Source organism: Heptranchias perlo, chromosome 1 (assembly GCF_035084215.1).
Source record: "Heptranchias perlo isolate sHepPer1 chromosome 1, sHepPer1.hap1, whole genome shotgun sequence".
NCBI classification, from domain to species: domain Eukaryota; kingdom Metazoa; phylum Chordata; class Chondrichthyes; order Hexanchiformes; family Hexanchidae; genus Heptranchias; species Heptranchias perlo.
Window position 1 is genome coordinate 188,704,317 of NC_090325.1, and position 12,342 is coordinate 188,716,658.

General features: G+C 47.8%; 1 protein-coding gene across 6 annotated transcripts in view; it reads right to left on the reverse strand.

The window, feature by feature from the left end:
- The window catches only part of fam13a (family with sequence similarity 13 member A), a 239,323-nt gene that overhangs the window by 63,055 nt on the left and 163,926 nt on the right, over positions 1-12,342 (reverse strand). For all 6 annotated transcript variants that reach the window (XM_067994462.1, XM_067994461.1, XM_067994460.1 and 3 more), the window contains one exon: positions 4,532-4,573. In XM_067994462.1, coding sequence (XP_067850563.1) covers positions 4,532-4,573 — 42 coding nt within the window. The remainder of the gene's footprint in view (positions 1-4,531; positions 4,574-12,342) is intronic.

The following is a 12,342-nucleotide window of genomic DNA, read 5'->3' on the forward strand; positions in this document are numbered from 1 at the left end:
GAGACAGGTGAGTTGCGCTGCAGCCTGAGAACAAGCCTCCTTAAATATGCCACCCAGGGTCCCACGCCTGTAGACCATGTAAGTGAGATGGCTCGATAATGCTGGCTCGTGTGGCTAAATCTCACCCATCTTCTGTTCTGCAACACCGCCACTTCTGGGCGAGGCAACCTGTTGCATCTTCACCTCACGGTGGAAAGTCAGCTCATACAGCCAGGGCAGATTCTTGAGTCTGCTGGGTTATGTGCTGTGACGTTCTGTACACTCCCCCTCACGATCAATACTTTGACAGGTGCTTAACTGCCTGTAGGTGCCACTAACTATGCCAGTTGAGAGACCTATATTCCCAAACCATAGGTACGGTAGTGTAGTGGTTTGTGACTGCACTAGGGGGCCCAGAGAACTGGGCTAATAATCCAGGAGAACGTGAGATCAAATCCCGCCATGGCAGTTTGAGAATTTGAATTCAGTTTAAAACAAAATCTGGAAATGAAAAGGCTGGGATCAGTAACAGTGACCGTGAAGCTGTCGGATTATCTTAAAAACCCAACTGGTTCATGAATGTCCTTTAGGGAAGGAAACTTGCCATCCTTACCTGTTCTAAAAGGAAAGATTTGCAGGGCTATGGCGGCGGGGGGAGTAGGACTAATCGGAAAGTTCTTTCAAAGAGCTGGAACAGGCATGAAGGGCTGAATGGTCTCCTTCTGTGCGATTCTATACCTGGACTGAAGAACACCGTTTGTTTTTCCTTGATGTTATGGCACCAGAGTGACAGTGGAAGGACTTTCAGTTTTGTTACGTCTACAGCTGGTCACGTTTTACGTCCAGAGATTTTCAGCAGGGTCTTCTTTCCCCTTAAACAGGAATATTTAAGCTCCACGAAGAACCAAACTTACTCTAGCTAGAATACTAACCAGTATTTTGTCCCAGTTTTTAAACTACTTCGACCTGCTTTTTGCAAGGGAGAGTCTGGTTGTCAGTCCAGTTTGTGGCTACTGTCAATCGGGCCTTTGAACTGTGACAGGATGTGCACCCGCAAGAGGTTAATATCGTCTTATTTTAACTGCCCACCTTCTTGAGTGGGATCAGAATATAGTATCCCAGAGGTTAAAGGTCAATGGACCAAGTCAGTGTGTTAGTCTGTCCTCTTCATTTCTTAAAATCAAAAATCAAATCCTATTTCACTCCTTCCTGTTCTCAGTTTTACTCCTCAGGAAAAGGTTAAAGTTAATTTTGGATTACAAATCCTGTAACTTTTCCCCCTACTAACTTGCTAACCTCATTTAATGAAGAGATTGCTGCAGTGTAATGTGATTACTTGTAACGGCCAAGAAAGTGCAGCATTGCGAATAATGAAAGCACAATGATCGACACGCACTGAAATGTAAAAGGGAGAGGCGGTGGGCGATAGGAAAAGTACAGTACTGGCAACAAGTAGCCCCGTAACTAGGTTTAACTTACTTGTCGACCCACAGTCAGCCAAAAATTGCTCGGCAGGTCTACGCAGAACGTTCATAGTTTGCTAGCAAACAGTATACAGAGCCAAAAAAAATACAAAGTTTACCGAGGCTTGGTCACACACAGGGTCAACAATTCCTTTGTGCATGTGTGCCCATTAATCCAAAGTGCTGAGTCCTTTTTGTATTGGTTCCAATTCATTAGCAGACCGCAAAAACTCACGGTTTGTATCATAAGAACATAAGAACATAAGAAATTGGAGCAGGAGTAGGCCAATCGGCCCCTCGAGCCTGCTCCGCCATTCAATAAGATCATGGCTGATCTGATCCCAACCTGGGATCAGATCAGCCATCAAGTACCCAACGTCAGACCGAGCAACAGTCACCGACATGGTCGGTCGGGCTTTTGACATTCAGTTGCCGGGAATTCTAAGCGGCCGTGTTCCTCGGTTTTTAATCTGGATTTCTATCGATTAATACAAAACAAAAGTGGGAACGATATTGGAATCATTGAGTCTTAGGGCACAGAAAGGAGGCCATTCGACACATCATGCCTGTCCTGGCTCTTTGAAAGAACGATCCAATTGGTCCAACTCCCCCTTGCTCTTTCCCATAGCCCTGCAAATTTTTCCTTTTCAAATCTATATCCAATTCTCTTTCGAAAGTTACTATTGAATCTGCTTCCACCACCCTTTCAGGCAGTGCATTCCAGATCAAAACAACTCGCTGCGTGAAAATATTTCTCCTCCTCTCCCCCCTGGTTCTTTTTCCCAATTATCTTAAATTTGTGTCCTTGGAAACAGTTTCTCCTTATTTAAACTCTATCAAATCCCCTCATAATTTTGAGCACCTCTTTTAAATCTCCCCTTCTTTCCACTGGCCCTAGAGCCTCTGCAAAGTAGCCCGTCAGCATTCAGTGTTTACGACTGATATTTAAGCCGGGATTGTCCGCCCCGGTGGAAACATGCGGAGGGGTGGCCATAGCACCCTCACAACGCCTGTGCTTCCGACGCCGGCTGAATTGCCACGGTCAGCCTAATTTGAGAGGTTTTTTTTTTTCTTTTTGGTGGTCTCCCAGCTCGTTCCGAGGAATGCCCACCCCGAGGGGAAGGGAAATGGCTGCGACAGGCCTCCAACTCCTGCCTAGAGTGGCTCGGTGGCCTCTTGGGGACTTTCTTCCACCTAATTTAAAGAAACCCCACCTTGGCCAGTGCAATCAACTTTACTAGGGAAGGCAGCCCTTTAAATCTCAAATCTCTCCTCCGTACCCGTGGCAACCCTGGATGCCAAAAATGTTCCTAGTGCCTCGCGTTGCTATGGCACAAATGACAGGAAATGTGTTCTACAACGTCTGCTTGTCATTGGTATATCTGTCCAATATGCCCATCCATATTAGGGCAGGTCTAAGGTACATCTCTTGTCGCATAAGTACACAGAAATACTTTGAAATTACATTACTGAAATAGGCCATTCGGCCCAACCAGTCGGTGCTTCGTTTACCCTCCACACGAGCAAATAGTTCTAATCATATTTACCCATCCTGTTGGGTTTAAGTCCTGCTCCAGAGACTTGAGCACAAAATCTAGGCTGACACTTCAGTGCAGTACTGAGGGAGTGCTGCATTGCCAGGGATGCCATCTTTCGGATGAGGCATTAAACCAAGGCCCCGCCTGCCCTGTCAGGTGGACGTAAAAGATCCTAAAGCATTATTTCAAGGAAGAGTAGGGGAGTTCTCTCTGGTGTCCTGGCCAATATTTATTCCTCAACCAACATCACTGAAACAGATTATCTGGTCATTATCACGATGCTGTTTGTGGGACCTTGCTGTACGCAAAATGGCTGCTGCGTTTCCCTACATTACAACAGTGACTACACTTCAAAAGTACTTCATTGGCTGTAAAGTGCTTTGGGACTTCCTGAGGTCGTGATAGAAGCTATATAAATGGAGGCTCTTTCTTTCTTTGATAAGAAACAACTCCTTCCATTGTTCACTAACTGATTTGCCTTCGGTATGTGCCACAATTTCTGTTCCCTAGCCAGCGACTCCATCCCTCTCCCTGGCCACTATCTGAGGCTGAACCTGACTGTTTGCAACCATGGCGCTCTATTTGACCCTGAGCTGATTTTGACCCCATATCCTCTCCATCACCGAGACCGCCTACTTCCACCTCCGTAATATCACCCATCTCCGCCCCTGCCTCAGCTCATCTGCTGCCGAAACCCTCATCCATGCCTTTGTTACCTCCAGACTTGACTATTCCAAAGCTCTCCTGGCCGGCCTCCCATAAACTTCAGTTCATCCAAAACTCTGCTGCCCGTATCCTAAGTCCCGTTCACCCATCACCCCTGTGCTCGCTGACCTACACTGACTCCTGGTCTGGCAATGCCTCGAGTTTAAAATTCTCATCATTGTGTTCAAATCCCTCCGTGGCCTCGCTCTTTCCTAGCTCTAACTCCTTCCAGCCCTACTCCCTACCCCCCACCCCACAATCCTCCAATTCTGGCCTCTTTTGCATCCCCGATAAACATTGCTCCACCATTGGAAGCTGTGCCTTCAGCTGCCTAGGCCCTAAGCTCTGGAATTCCCTCCCTAAACCTCTCCCCCCTCTCTCTCCTCCTTTAAGACACTCCTTAAAACCCACCACTATGACCAAGCTTTTGGTCACATGTCCTAATATCTCTCGTGGCTCGGTGTCAAATTTTGTTTGATAACGCTCCTGGGACGTTTTACTACGTTAAAGGCGCTATATAAATGCAAGTTGTTGCTGATATATTGAACCATCCTGAGGTTACAGTAATATCACGGCTTGTCGACAGAGTTCTATGGGAAGCTGAAAGTCTTTGCTAAATTTCTGACATAACTGAATTGCTAACAACTATTAAATAAATTTAATGAAATGTTCACCCTTCAGCAATCCTCCATTTTAACAATCAGTTAACCAGTCCAGACTCCAAGACTCCATTTAGCAGGCAGAGGTCTCGACTTGGCTGATTACAAAACTACTCCTTAAAACTTTTCAAAAAGTGATCCTCCATCAGCGAGTGAAATTGCGACAAAATGACTGAAGCAAACTTACCTTAAATAAAACGGGGACATCGGCCGATCATCTTCTTGAGAGCTGAAAGATAAGAGAAACTTGCTTAAGTCCACCGGTGCTGTGCTTTAAGATATACAGAAACTGTGAATTTTTCTGTATTTTTGCAGTTACATAAATCCTGCTTTCACGGGTTGGTAACTAACAAGCACCCCCCTGCCATCCAGTTTAAACTGAGCCACAAAGACTCACAGGCTTCTGAGAAGAACAGAAATACCGTAAATCTAGTAGAATACATCCCTCCCCCAACCCTCCCGCGTGTATTACATAGAATTCCATAGAATGTACAGCATAGAAACAGGCCATTCGGCCCAACTAGTTCATGCTGGTGTTTATGCTCCACATGAGCCTCCTCCCACTCCTCTTCATCTAACCCTATCATCATAACCTTCTATTCCTTTCCCCCTCATGTGTTTATCTAGCTTTCCCTCAAATGCATCGATGCTATTCGCCTCAACTACTCCTTGTGGTAGTGAGTTCCACATTCTCACTACTCTCTGGGTAAAAAGGTTGCTCCTGAATCCCCTATTGGATTTATAGGTGACTATCTTATATTTATGGCCCCTGCGCACACCCCTCACTTTTAGGGTGAATGTAGCATCAGTGTATAATTTGGCCCTCCCTTCATGTTTTGGCTTTCGGTTACAGTTCAGCAGGGGAGCTCGAGGTAGCTGTGTATGCGGAGGTGTGTGGCAATAGAGCACGAGGCTGACATACGGCTCTCTGAATGATTTGTTTAGCGCCTGTCTGCATGAAATTCCAAAACGAGGGATACAGAGTGGGATACAGAGTGGGGTGAGCTACAATAAACCCACGGCCGCCCTTTATTTCGGGCCAGGCTAACCAATATATTTTGAGTTGTTTGGAACGTGAAGTTAACTTTAGCCCAGATGTGTCTCCGTATACCTGGGATGGGATCTGCTGTGCGCGGTTGACTCTTTGGCAACAAACCAACTCAAGAGCCTGGCAAAGGAGCAGACAGGGAGTGACATCGTGACTGGCAGCACGAGTAAAGCCAGCCTTGGCTCAATGGGTAGCATTCTCGCCTCTAAGTCAGAAGGTTGTGGGTTCAAGCCCCAATCCAGAGACATGAGCAGATAATCTAGGTTGACACTTAATGGCTGTACTGAGGGAGTGCTGCACTGTCTTTCGGATGAGACATTAAACCAAGGCTCCGACTGCCCTCAGGTGGATGCAAACGATCCCATGGCGCTGTTCGCAGAGGAGCTCTCCCAATACTGGCCAATATTTATCCCCCAACCAACATCACAAACAGATTATCTCAATGCTGTTTGTGGGAGCTTGCTGCTGTGTTTCCTACATTACAACAGTGACTACACTTCAAAAGTACTTCATTTACTCTGAAGACTGAAATGGAATAGCTGGACGACTAACGGAGCACACAACTTGACTGCTGGAGGATGAATGCAAACTCTCCCTGTGGAGCAAACTGTCCCGGGGATTCACAGGCAGCACTGAACCTATAGGTTATACTGCTTAGCTAACACCATGGAGGGCACTGAAGGTCATGGGTGGTGGGAGAGGGGCAAGCTTCAGGCTGACCCGGTAGATGATGATAATGAAGGCGATTGCCAAGTGGATACTGAGGTGAGGTCAATTTACGGTGTCTCCTTGATCAATTTTGACAAGGATTTTGAACTTGAGCTTATGAAAAGGCTTTTTACAAAAACGTAAGAAATAGGAGCAGGAGTAAGCCACATGACCCCTCGAGCCTGCTCTGCCATTCAATCAGATCATGGCTGATCTTCGACCTCAACTCCACTTTTCCCCACGGTTTTCTATTTTTTTCTTTTCCAGCTAGGCCAGTTCAAGTCACCTGTCCCAATTTTTACAGTTCAATGGGGATGGCTGCATAATTCCAGAGTCTCTCGTGAATGGTTTTTCAGTTTAGTACTTCTCCTTCGAAGGGCAAAAGTGCATGTTATGCTCGAAATTTTACAGTACGTTAAAAACTTGTTAAACGTGTGTTTTATTAAAGAATTGCATACTCTGCTCGTGTGTTGCAAGGCAGCAACTTATCTCAGGATTGTGATGACACCGATAAGCCACTTGATCCTCGTTACCAAGGTTTATGTGATATCTCAGCCCCTCGATAAGGTTCGGCCTTTAACCACACTCCAAACGGTGAATGTGCCAGATGCTTTCTCTCACCCAAGAGAGATTAACATCTTTGACCAAATCGGATGAAGAGTCATAACCTGAACGCAGGCGCTGCAAAATCGGCAGGCATTCCAGCAGACACCTGCTGCAACTTTAGTGGGAATCCACCAGAAAGCCGGAAGCTAGGCTGGGACCCAGATACACCAGCTATATAGCCAAGTTTCCTGAATGGCAGTTCGGGGAGCAGGGCCTCCAACTGCCCCAAACGTGGCCACTTAAATGCTGTTGGGGGGGGGTGTGGACATGGGCGAGAGGCGGAGACTCAGAACATCACATTCCCCATGATCCGGTCCTTCATTGGGACCTCGAGTATTGCTGGTGGAGGCCTCATCGTCATAGGGGTTCAGGCCAAGATCAAGGCCTGGGCCTCTGAAGAGGAGGCAGGATTTTCTTTAACTTATTTTTCAATGGACCTCCCTTATGAAGGGAGCAGCAGGGGTTGGGGTCAAGATTTCCGGGGACATGGGTGGGGGGGGTGGGGGGGTGTTCCCTTGATACCTTCCCTCGCATGGGCACCTACACGAGACTGTCCAGCCAGTCTGTTATACGGCAGGCACCCTAGATACGTTGCTAGTGGCTTGGGCGCCCGCCATTTGCAGACTGTTAGGGAAGCGCCCTTGACCCTGGAATTCTCCATGGGCGTAGGTACCCGACGGGCAAGATCCCAGCGTAAGTCCAAGGATCAGTGGCCCGCCAAATTAATGAGCCGTTCACTTGGTTTTCTTTTTTGATTACAGATGCTGACTGACCTGTTGTGTATTTAAGAACATAAGAAATAGGAGCAGGAGTAGGCCATACATCCCCTCGAGCCTGCTCCACCATTCAACGAGATCATGGCTGATCTTCGACCTCAACTCCACTTTCCTGTCCGATCCCTATATCCCTTCATTCCCTTAGAGTCCAAAAATCTATCGATCTCAGCCTTGAATATACTCAACGACTGAGCATCCACAGCCCTCTGGGGTAGAGAATTCCAAAGATTCACAACCCTCTGAGTGAAGAAATTCCTTCTCATCTCAGTCCTAAATAGCCGAACCCTTATCCTGAGATTATGCCCCCTAGTGCTAGACTCTCCAGCCAAGGAAAACAGCCCCACAGCATCTACCCTGTCAAATCCCCTCAGAATCTTATATGTTTCAATGAGATCACCTCTCATTCTTCTAAATTCCAGAGAACATAGGCCCATTCTACTCAATCTCTTCTCATAGGACAACCCTCTCATCCCAGGGAGCAATCTAGTGAACCTTCGTTGTACTGCCTCTATGGCAAGTATATCCTTCTTTTGGTAAAGAGACCAAAACTGTACACTGTACTCCAGGTGTTGTCTCACCAAAGCTTGATACAATTGTAGCAAGACCTCCTTACTCTTGTACTCCAACCCCCTTACAATAAAGGCCAACATGCCATTTGTCTTCCTAATTGCTTGCTCTACCTACATGTTAACTTTCTGTGTTTCATGTACAAGGACACGCAAATCTCTCTGAACATCGAACATCAACATTTAATAGTTTCTCATCATTTAAAAAATATACTGTTTTTCTATTCTTCCTACCAAAATGAATAACCTCACATTTCCCCACATTATACTCCATCTGCTACCTTCTTGCCCACTTACTTAACCTGTCTATATCCCTTTACAGACTCTTTGGGGCCGATTTTAGCACCCGCTCTCGGGTGCGTTCTCGGCGGGGGGGCCTCGAAAATCCCGAAATGGAGCAGCGGGACCGGATCGCGCCTCGATCCCGCCCACTTCCGGGTTCCACGCTGACGCGCCGGCGTGCGCGCGCAGCCCCCGCTGGTGGGAATCCCGCAGGCAATTAAAGCCAGCGGGATGCCACTTGAGAGTATTTACTTTGCTTGTTCAGGTCATTAACTGACCTGATTAAGGGACTGTGTGTGATTTTGGATAAACATGGGACTGTTTCACACACTGGGGGAAACACTCCCAGGTCGAATGGACGTGTTGAGCTGTCAGCCTGTGGCAGCTGCAAAGGTCCATTTGACAGGTGGGGTGGGGTGGGGGGGGGGGGGGGGGGAAAAAGAGACCCTCACCCATTGCAGGAGGCCGCTCTGTCACTTGGGACAAAGTTTCGCCTCCACCACCCCCCTCCTGACGGTCAAACTCACCAACCTGCACACTTACCCCGGGGTCCGGAGACATGTACCTACCTTGCGGACTCCCTCACATGTACATCTTGCGGATGGGGGCTGCCGTAGCTGCAGTCATGACCTCCTCGGAGGGCGAACAGCATCACCAGCCTCGCCAACCACCCCGTCCACCTTTGACACGTGGAGCTCCACAACAGAGTGCTGTGACACATCCACCTGTACAGCAGGAGGGAGGGCTACCGCAGAGAGAGATGCGTCGCAGAGGGCACTACCCTCACCACACGTTCCACAGACCGAGGCTCAGCCTCCTGGACCTCTCTGAGCAGCAGTGCACACGGAGGCTCAGAGTCACTCGCCATGTAGCCGTGGACATCTGCAGCCTCTTTCATGCCGAGCTGCTCCCGGCTGGCCCATGCACCATCCTCCTACCTGTCGCTGTCAACGTCACCACTGCCCTCAATAACTTCTCCTCCGCATCCTTCCAGGGTGCAACCGGGGACATCGCCGATGTCTCGCAGTCGTCTGCGCAGAAGAGCCCTGCAAATACACCCACACCCACTCTGCGGTGACAATGGGTGGCATCAGTGGTAGGTCCGCATAGTGATACACAGGAGCGGGCATTATTGCGCAAAACAGACAGGATTCGCGAAGACATGGCAGTAGTGGTGCCAATACAATGTGTGCTGTGAGTTGTTCTGATATTCAATATAGGTAACACCCATGACAAACCCTCAAACACCCTTGTGCATCCCCTTCATGCTCACGGCACGTTTGCCTTACGCTGCCTACTGCACATATGTGATGCATGCCCTGTGGCTGCAGCACAGGTGGTGGCAGGTTGAGTGAGGCTGGCCGTGAGAGAGATGCACGAGAGGGTGAGTATGGGATAGAGCCATGAGATTATATGAGGATTGGGTTGCATGTTAGTGGCGGGGTGAGTACTCGCGAGGTGAGTAGGTGCAGGTAAGATGGGGATGGGGTTTGAGTGGGTATGAGGGGTGATGTGACAGAGTAGTGTTGGCAGTGCCAAAGGAGATGTGGGGTGGGGGCAGTGTTGTGGCAGACGGTGTGTAGGGGAAAGACTACGTGTTCTCACTGTGGCTGACCTACTGATGTCATTGGAGCGCCTCCTGCACTGTATGCAGGTGGGCGATACGTTGGTGGCGCTGGTGACCTCCTCTGCCACCTCGAGCCAGGCCTTCTTGGTGGCAGAGGCAGGCCGCTTCCTCCCGCCCGCCGGGTGGAAGATCTCTGTCCTCCCCCTCCTCCTCACCCCATGTATTGATACCTGGGGTGAGGCATCATTAAACTGGGAGCAGCCTTCCCCCTGGGCTGCTCCATGCTGTAAGTTTTCAAATTTGTTGCAGCATCTGTCAGTGGAGGACTGCCCCTTTAAATAGAGCGCCTCCAGCTGACAGATCGTACTGCGCATGCGCAGCCCGCCCGACGCGCAGATCAGCAGCGTGGAACCCGGAGGTGCAGTTAAGTGGCTCCAATTAGTGTGTTGCCTGCTACGATCGCGTGGGAAACCCACTAATTTCACCAACGCGCCCGCTGGCCCACCCGCCGAGAACCCGCACCCCTGGTAAAATCGGGCCCTTTGTGTCCTCTTCACAGCTTACTTTCCCACTTAGCAAACTTGGATATATTACACTCGGTCCCTTCATCCAAGTCATTAATATAGATTGTAAATAGCTGAGGCCCAAGCACTGATCCTTGCGTCACCCCACTAGTCACAGCCTGCCAAGCTGAAAATGACCAGTTTATTCCTCCTTTCTGTTTTCTGTCCATTAACCAATCCTCTATCCATGCTAATATATTACCCCCAACCCCATGAGCCCTAATCTTGTGTAACAACCTTTTACGTGGCACCTTATCGAATGCCTTTTGAAAATCCAAATATACTACACCCACTGGTTCCCCTGATCTACCCTGCTAGTTACATCCTCCAAACACACCAGTTGATTTGTCAAACATGATTTCCCTTTCATAAAACCATTTGACTCTGCCTAATCATATTATGATTTTCTAAGTGCCCCGTTACTACGTCCTTAATAATGGATTCCAGCATTTTCCCGACGACTGATGTCAGGCTAACTGGCCTATAGTTCCCGGTTTTCTCTCTCCCGCCTTTCTTGAATAGTGGGGTTACATTTGCTTCCTCCCAATCCACTAGGACCATTCTAGAACTTAGAGAATTTTGGAAGATCACAATCAACGCATCCCCTATCTCTGCAGCCACCTCTTTTAGAACCCTAGGATGTAGGCCATCAGATCCAGTCTTTTGCTTAAAGACTTTGTATGGCCTCTTCTCTCTTTTTTTAAATCATTAAGATTTGTAAATGAAGTAGAATCGACACTAATTACTCTTCCAGCACTTCATTTTTCAGTGCACCGACTCACGGGTAGTAAATTAAACCTCCTGCGATGCCCCTGTAGTGGAATATTTTCCACACGTACTGGCAAAGTTCGCACGTGAACAACAGCCACCTGGAGCAGGTACCGGAAGGTGTCGGTTGCTGAGGAGGCCCTACCTCATACACAGCACCAACGCCATCTGGTTAGAGGGGAGGAAATTGATGGGATGTTTGGGAACACTGGAATACGCCACATAAACTGTGGTAAAGCTATGTTTTAAAAAGGAAAAGGTGCACTCAGGCAGGTCTGAAGCAGCCAGCCCTCAGTGAAGAAAAATAAAAACCCAGAAATAATGACCGCAACTTGGCTAGGTTCAATGTGAAAACAGAAAAGGATCGTGAACTATCAAAAATAAGGGCACTGGAGTGAGGGGAAAGAAAACAAAAGTTGAGTGAGGTAGGAAGGGATTCGGCACAAATTAACCGAACAGAAAAATTACCAAAAAGCTTAACGTCCCTTTTATGAATCAGGCATCTTGGTTATAATTGTCACAATTTCGATGTAACTTGTTTTTGCTTTTAGCAGAAAGCCAATCGCATATTGACCAAATGCCCTCGGCACTGAAAGCCACGTGACTAACTTCTATCGGTTTTCTGGTACGGGAGCTCGCTCTGTACTTGGGCCGCGATTTATACAATAAACAATGAGAGCGTCAGGGATGCGATTACTTTGCTCTGTGACAAATGGTACAAAAATCTTCACGCCGATTCCAATCTTTGGCCTGGTGAGAAATTTGTGACAAGGTTTGAAAGGTTACTAAAAATAAAAACGAGATTAAAGCTCCCTTTTCATTTGACTTCATGAATTCCCTGGTGTGACCTACTATGAGTGTTTGCCAGTTTAGTAGTTTTATAGAGCCTTGTTGACGAGCCAAAGGTCGGCAAGCATCCTAATATTGTGTCATGTAAACAACTCCTTTCACCTGTCCTTGTTCTTTCAGTTACAGCACTCTCAAGGTTCTCTGTATTAGAAGCTAATTTGGCAGCTGACATAGTACAGCAGACTCTCAAGTATAGTTTCTTTAAATTCATATTTACTACATATTTCACATTGATCATCCAAAGTACAATTTATCCAGCACCTTA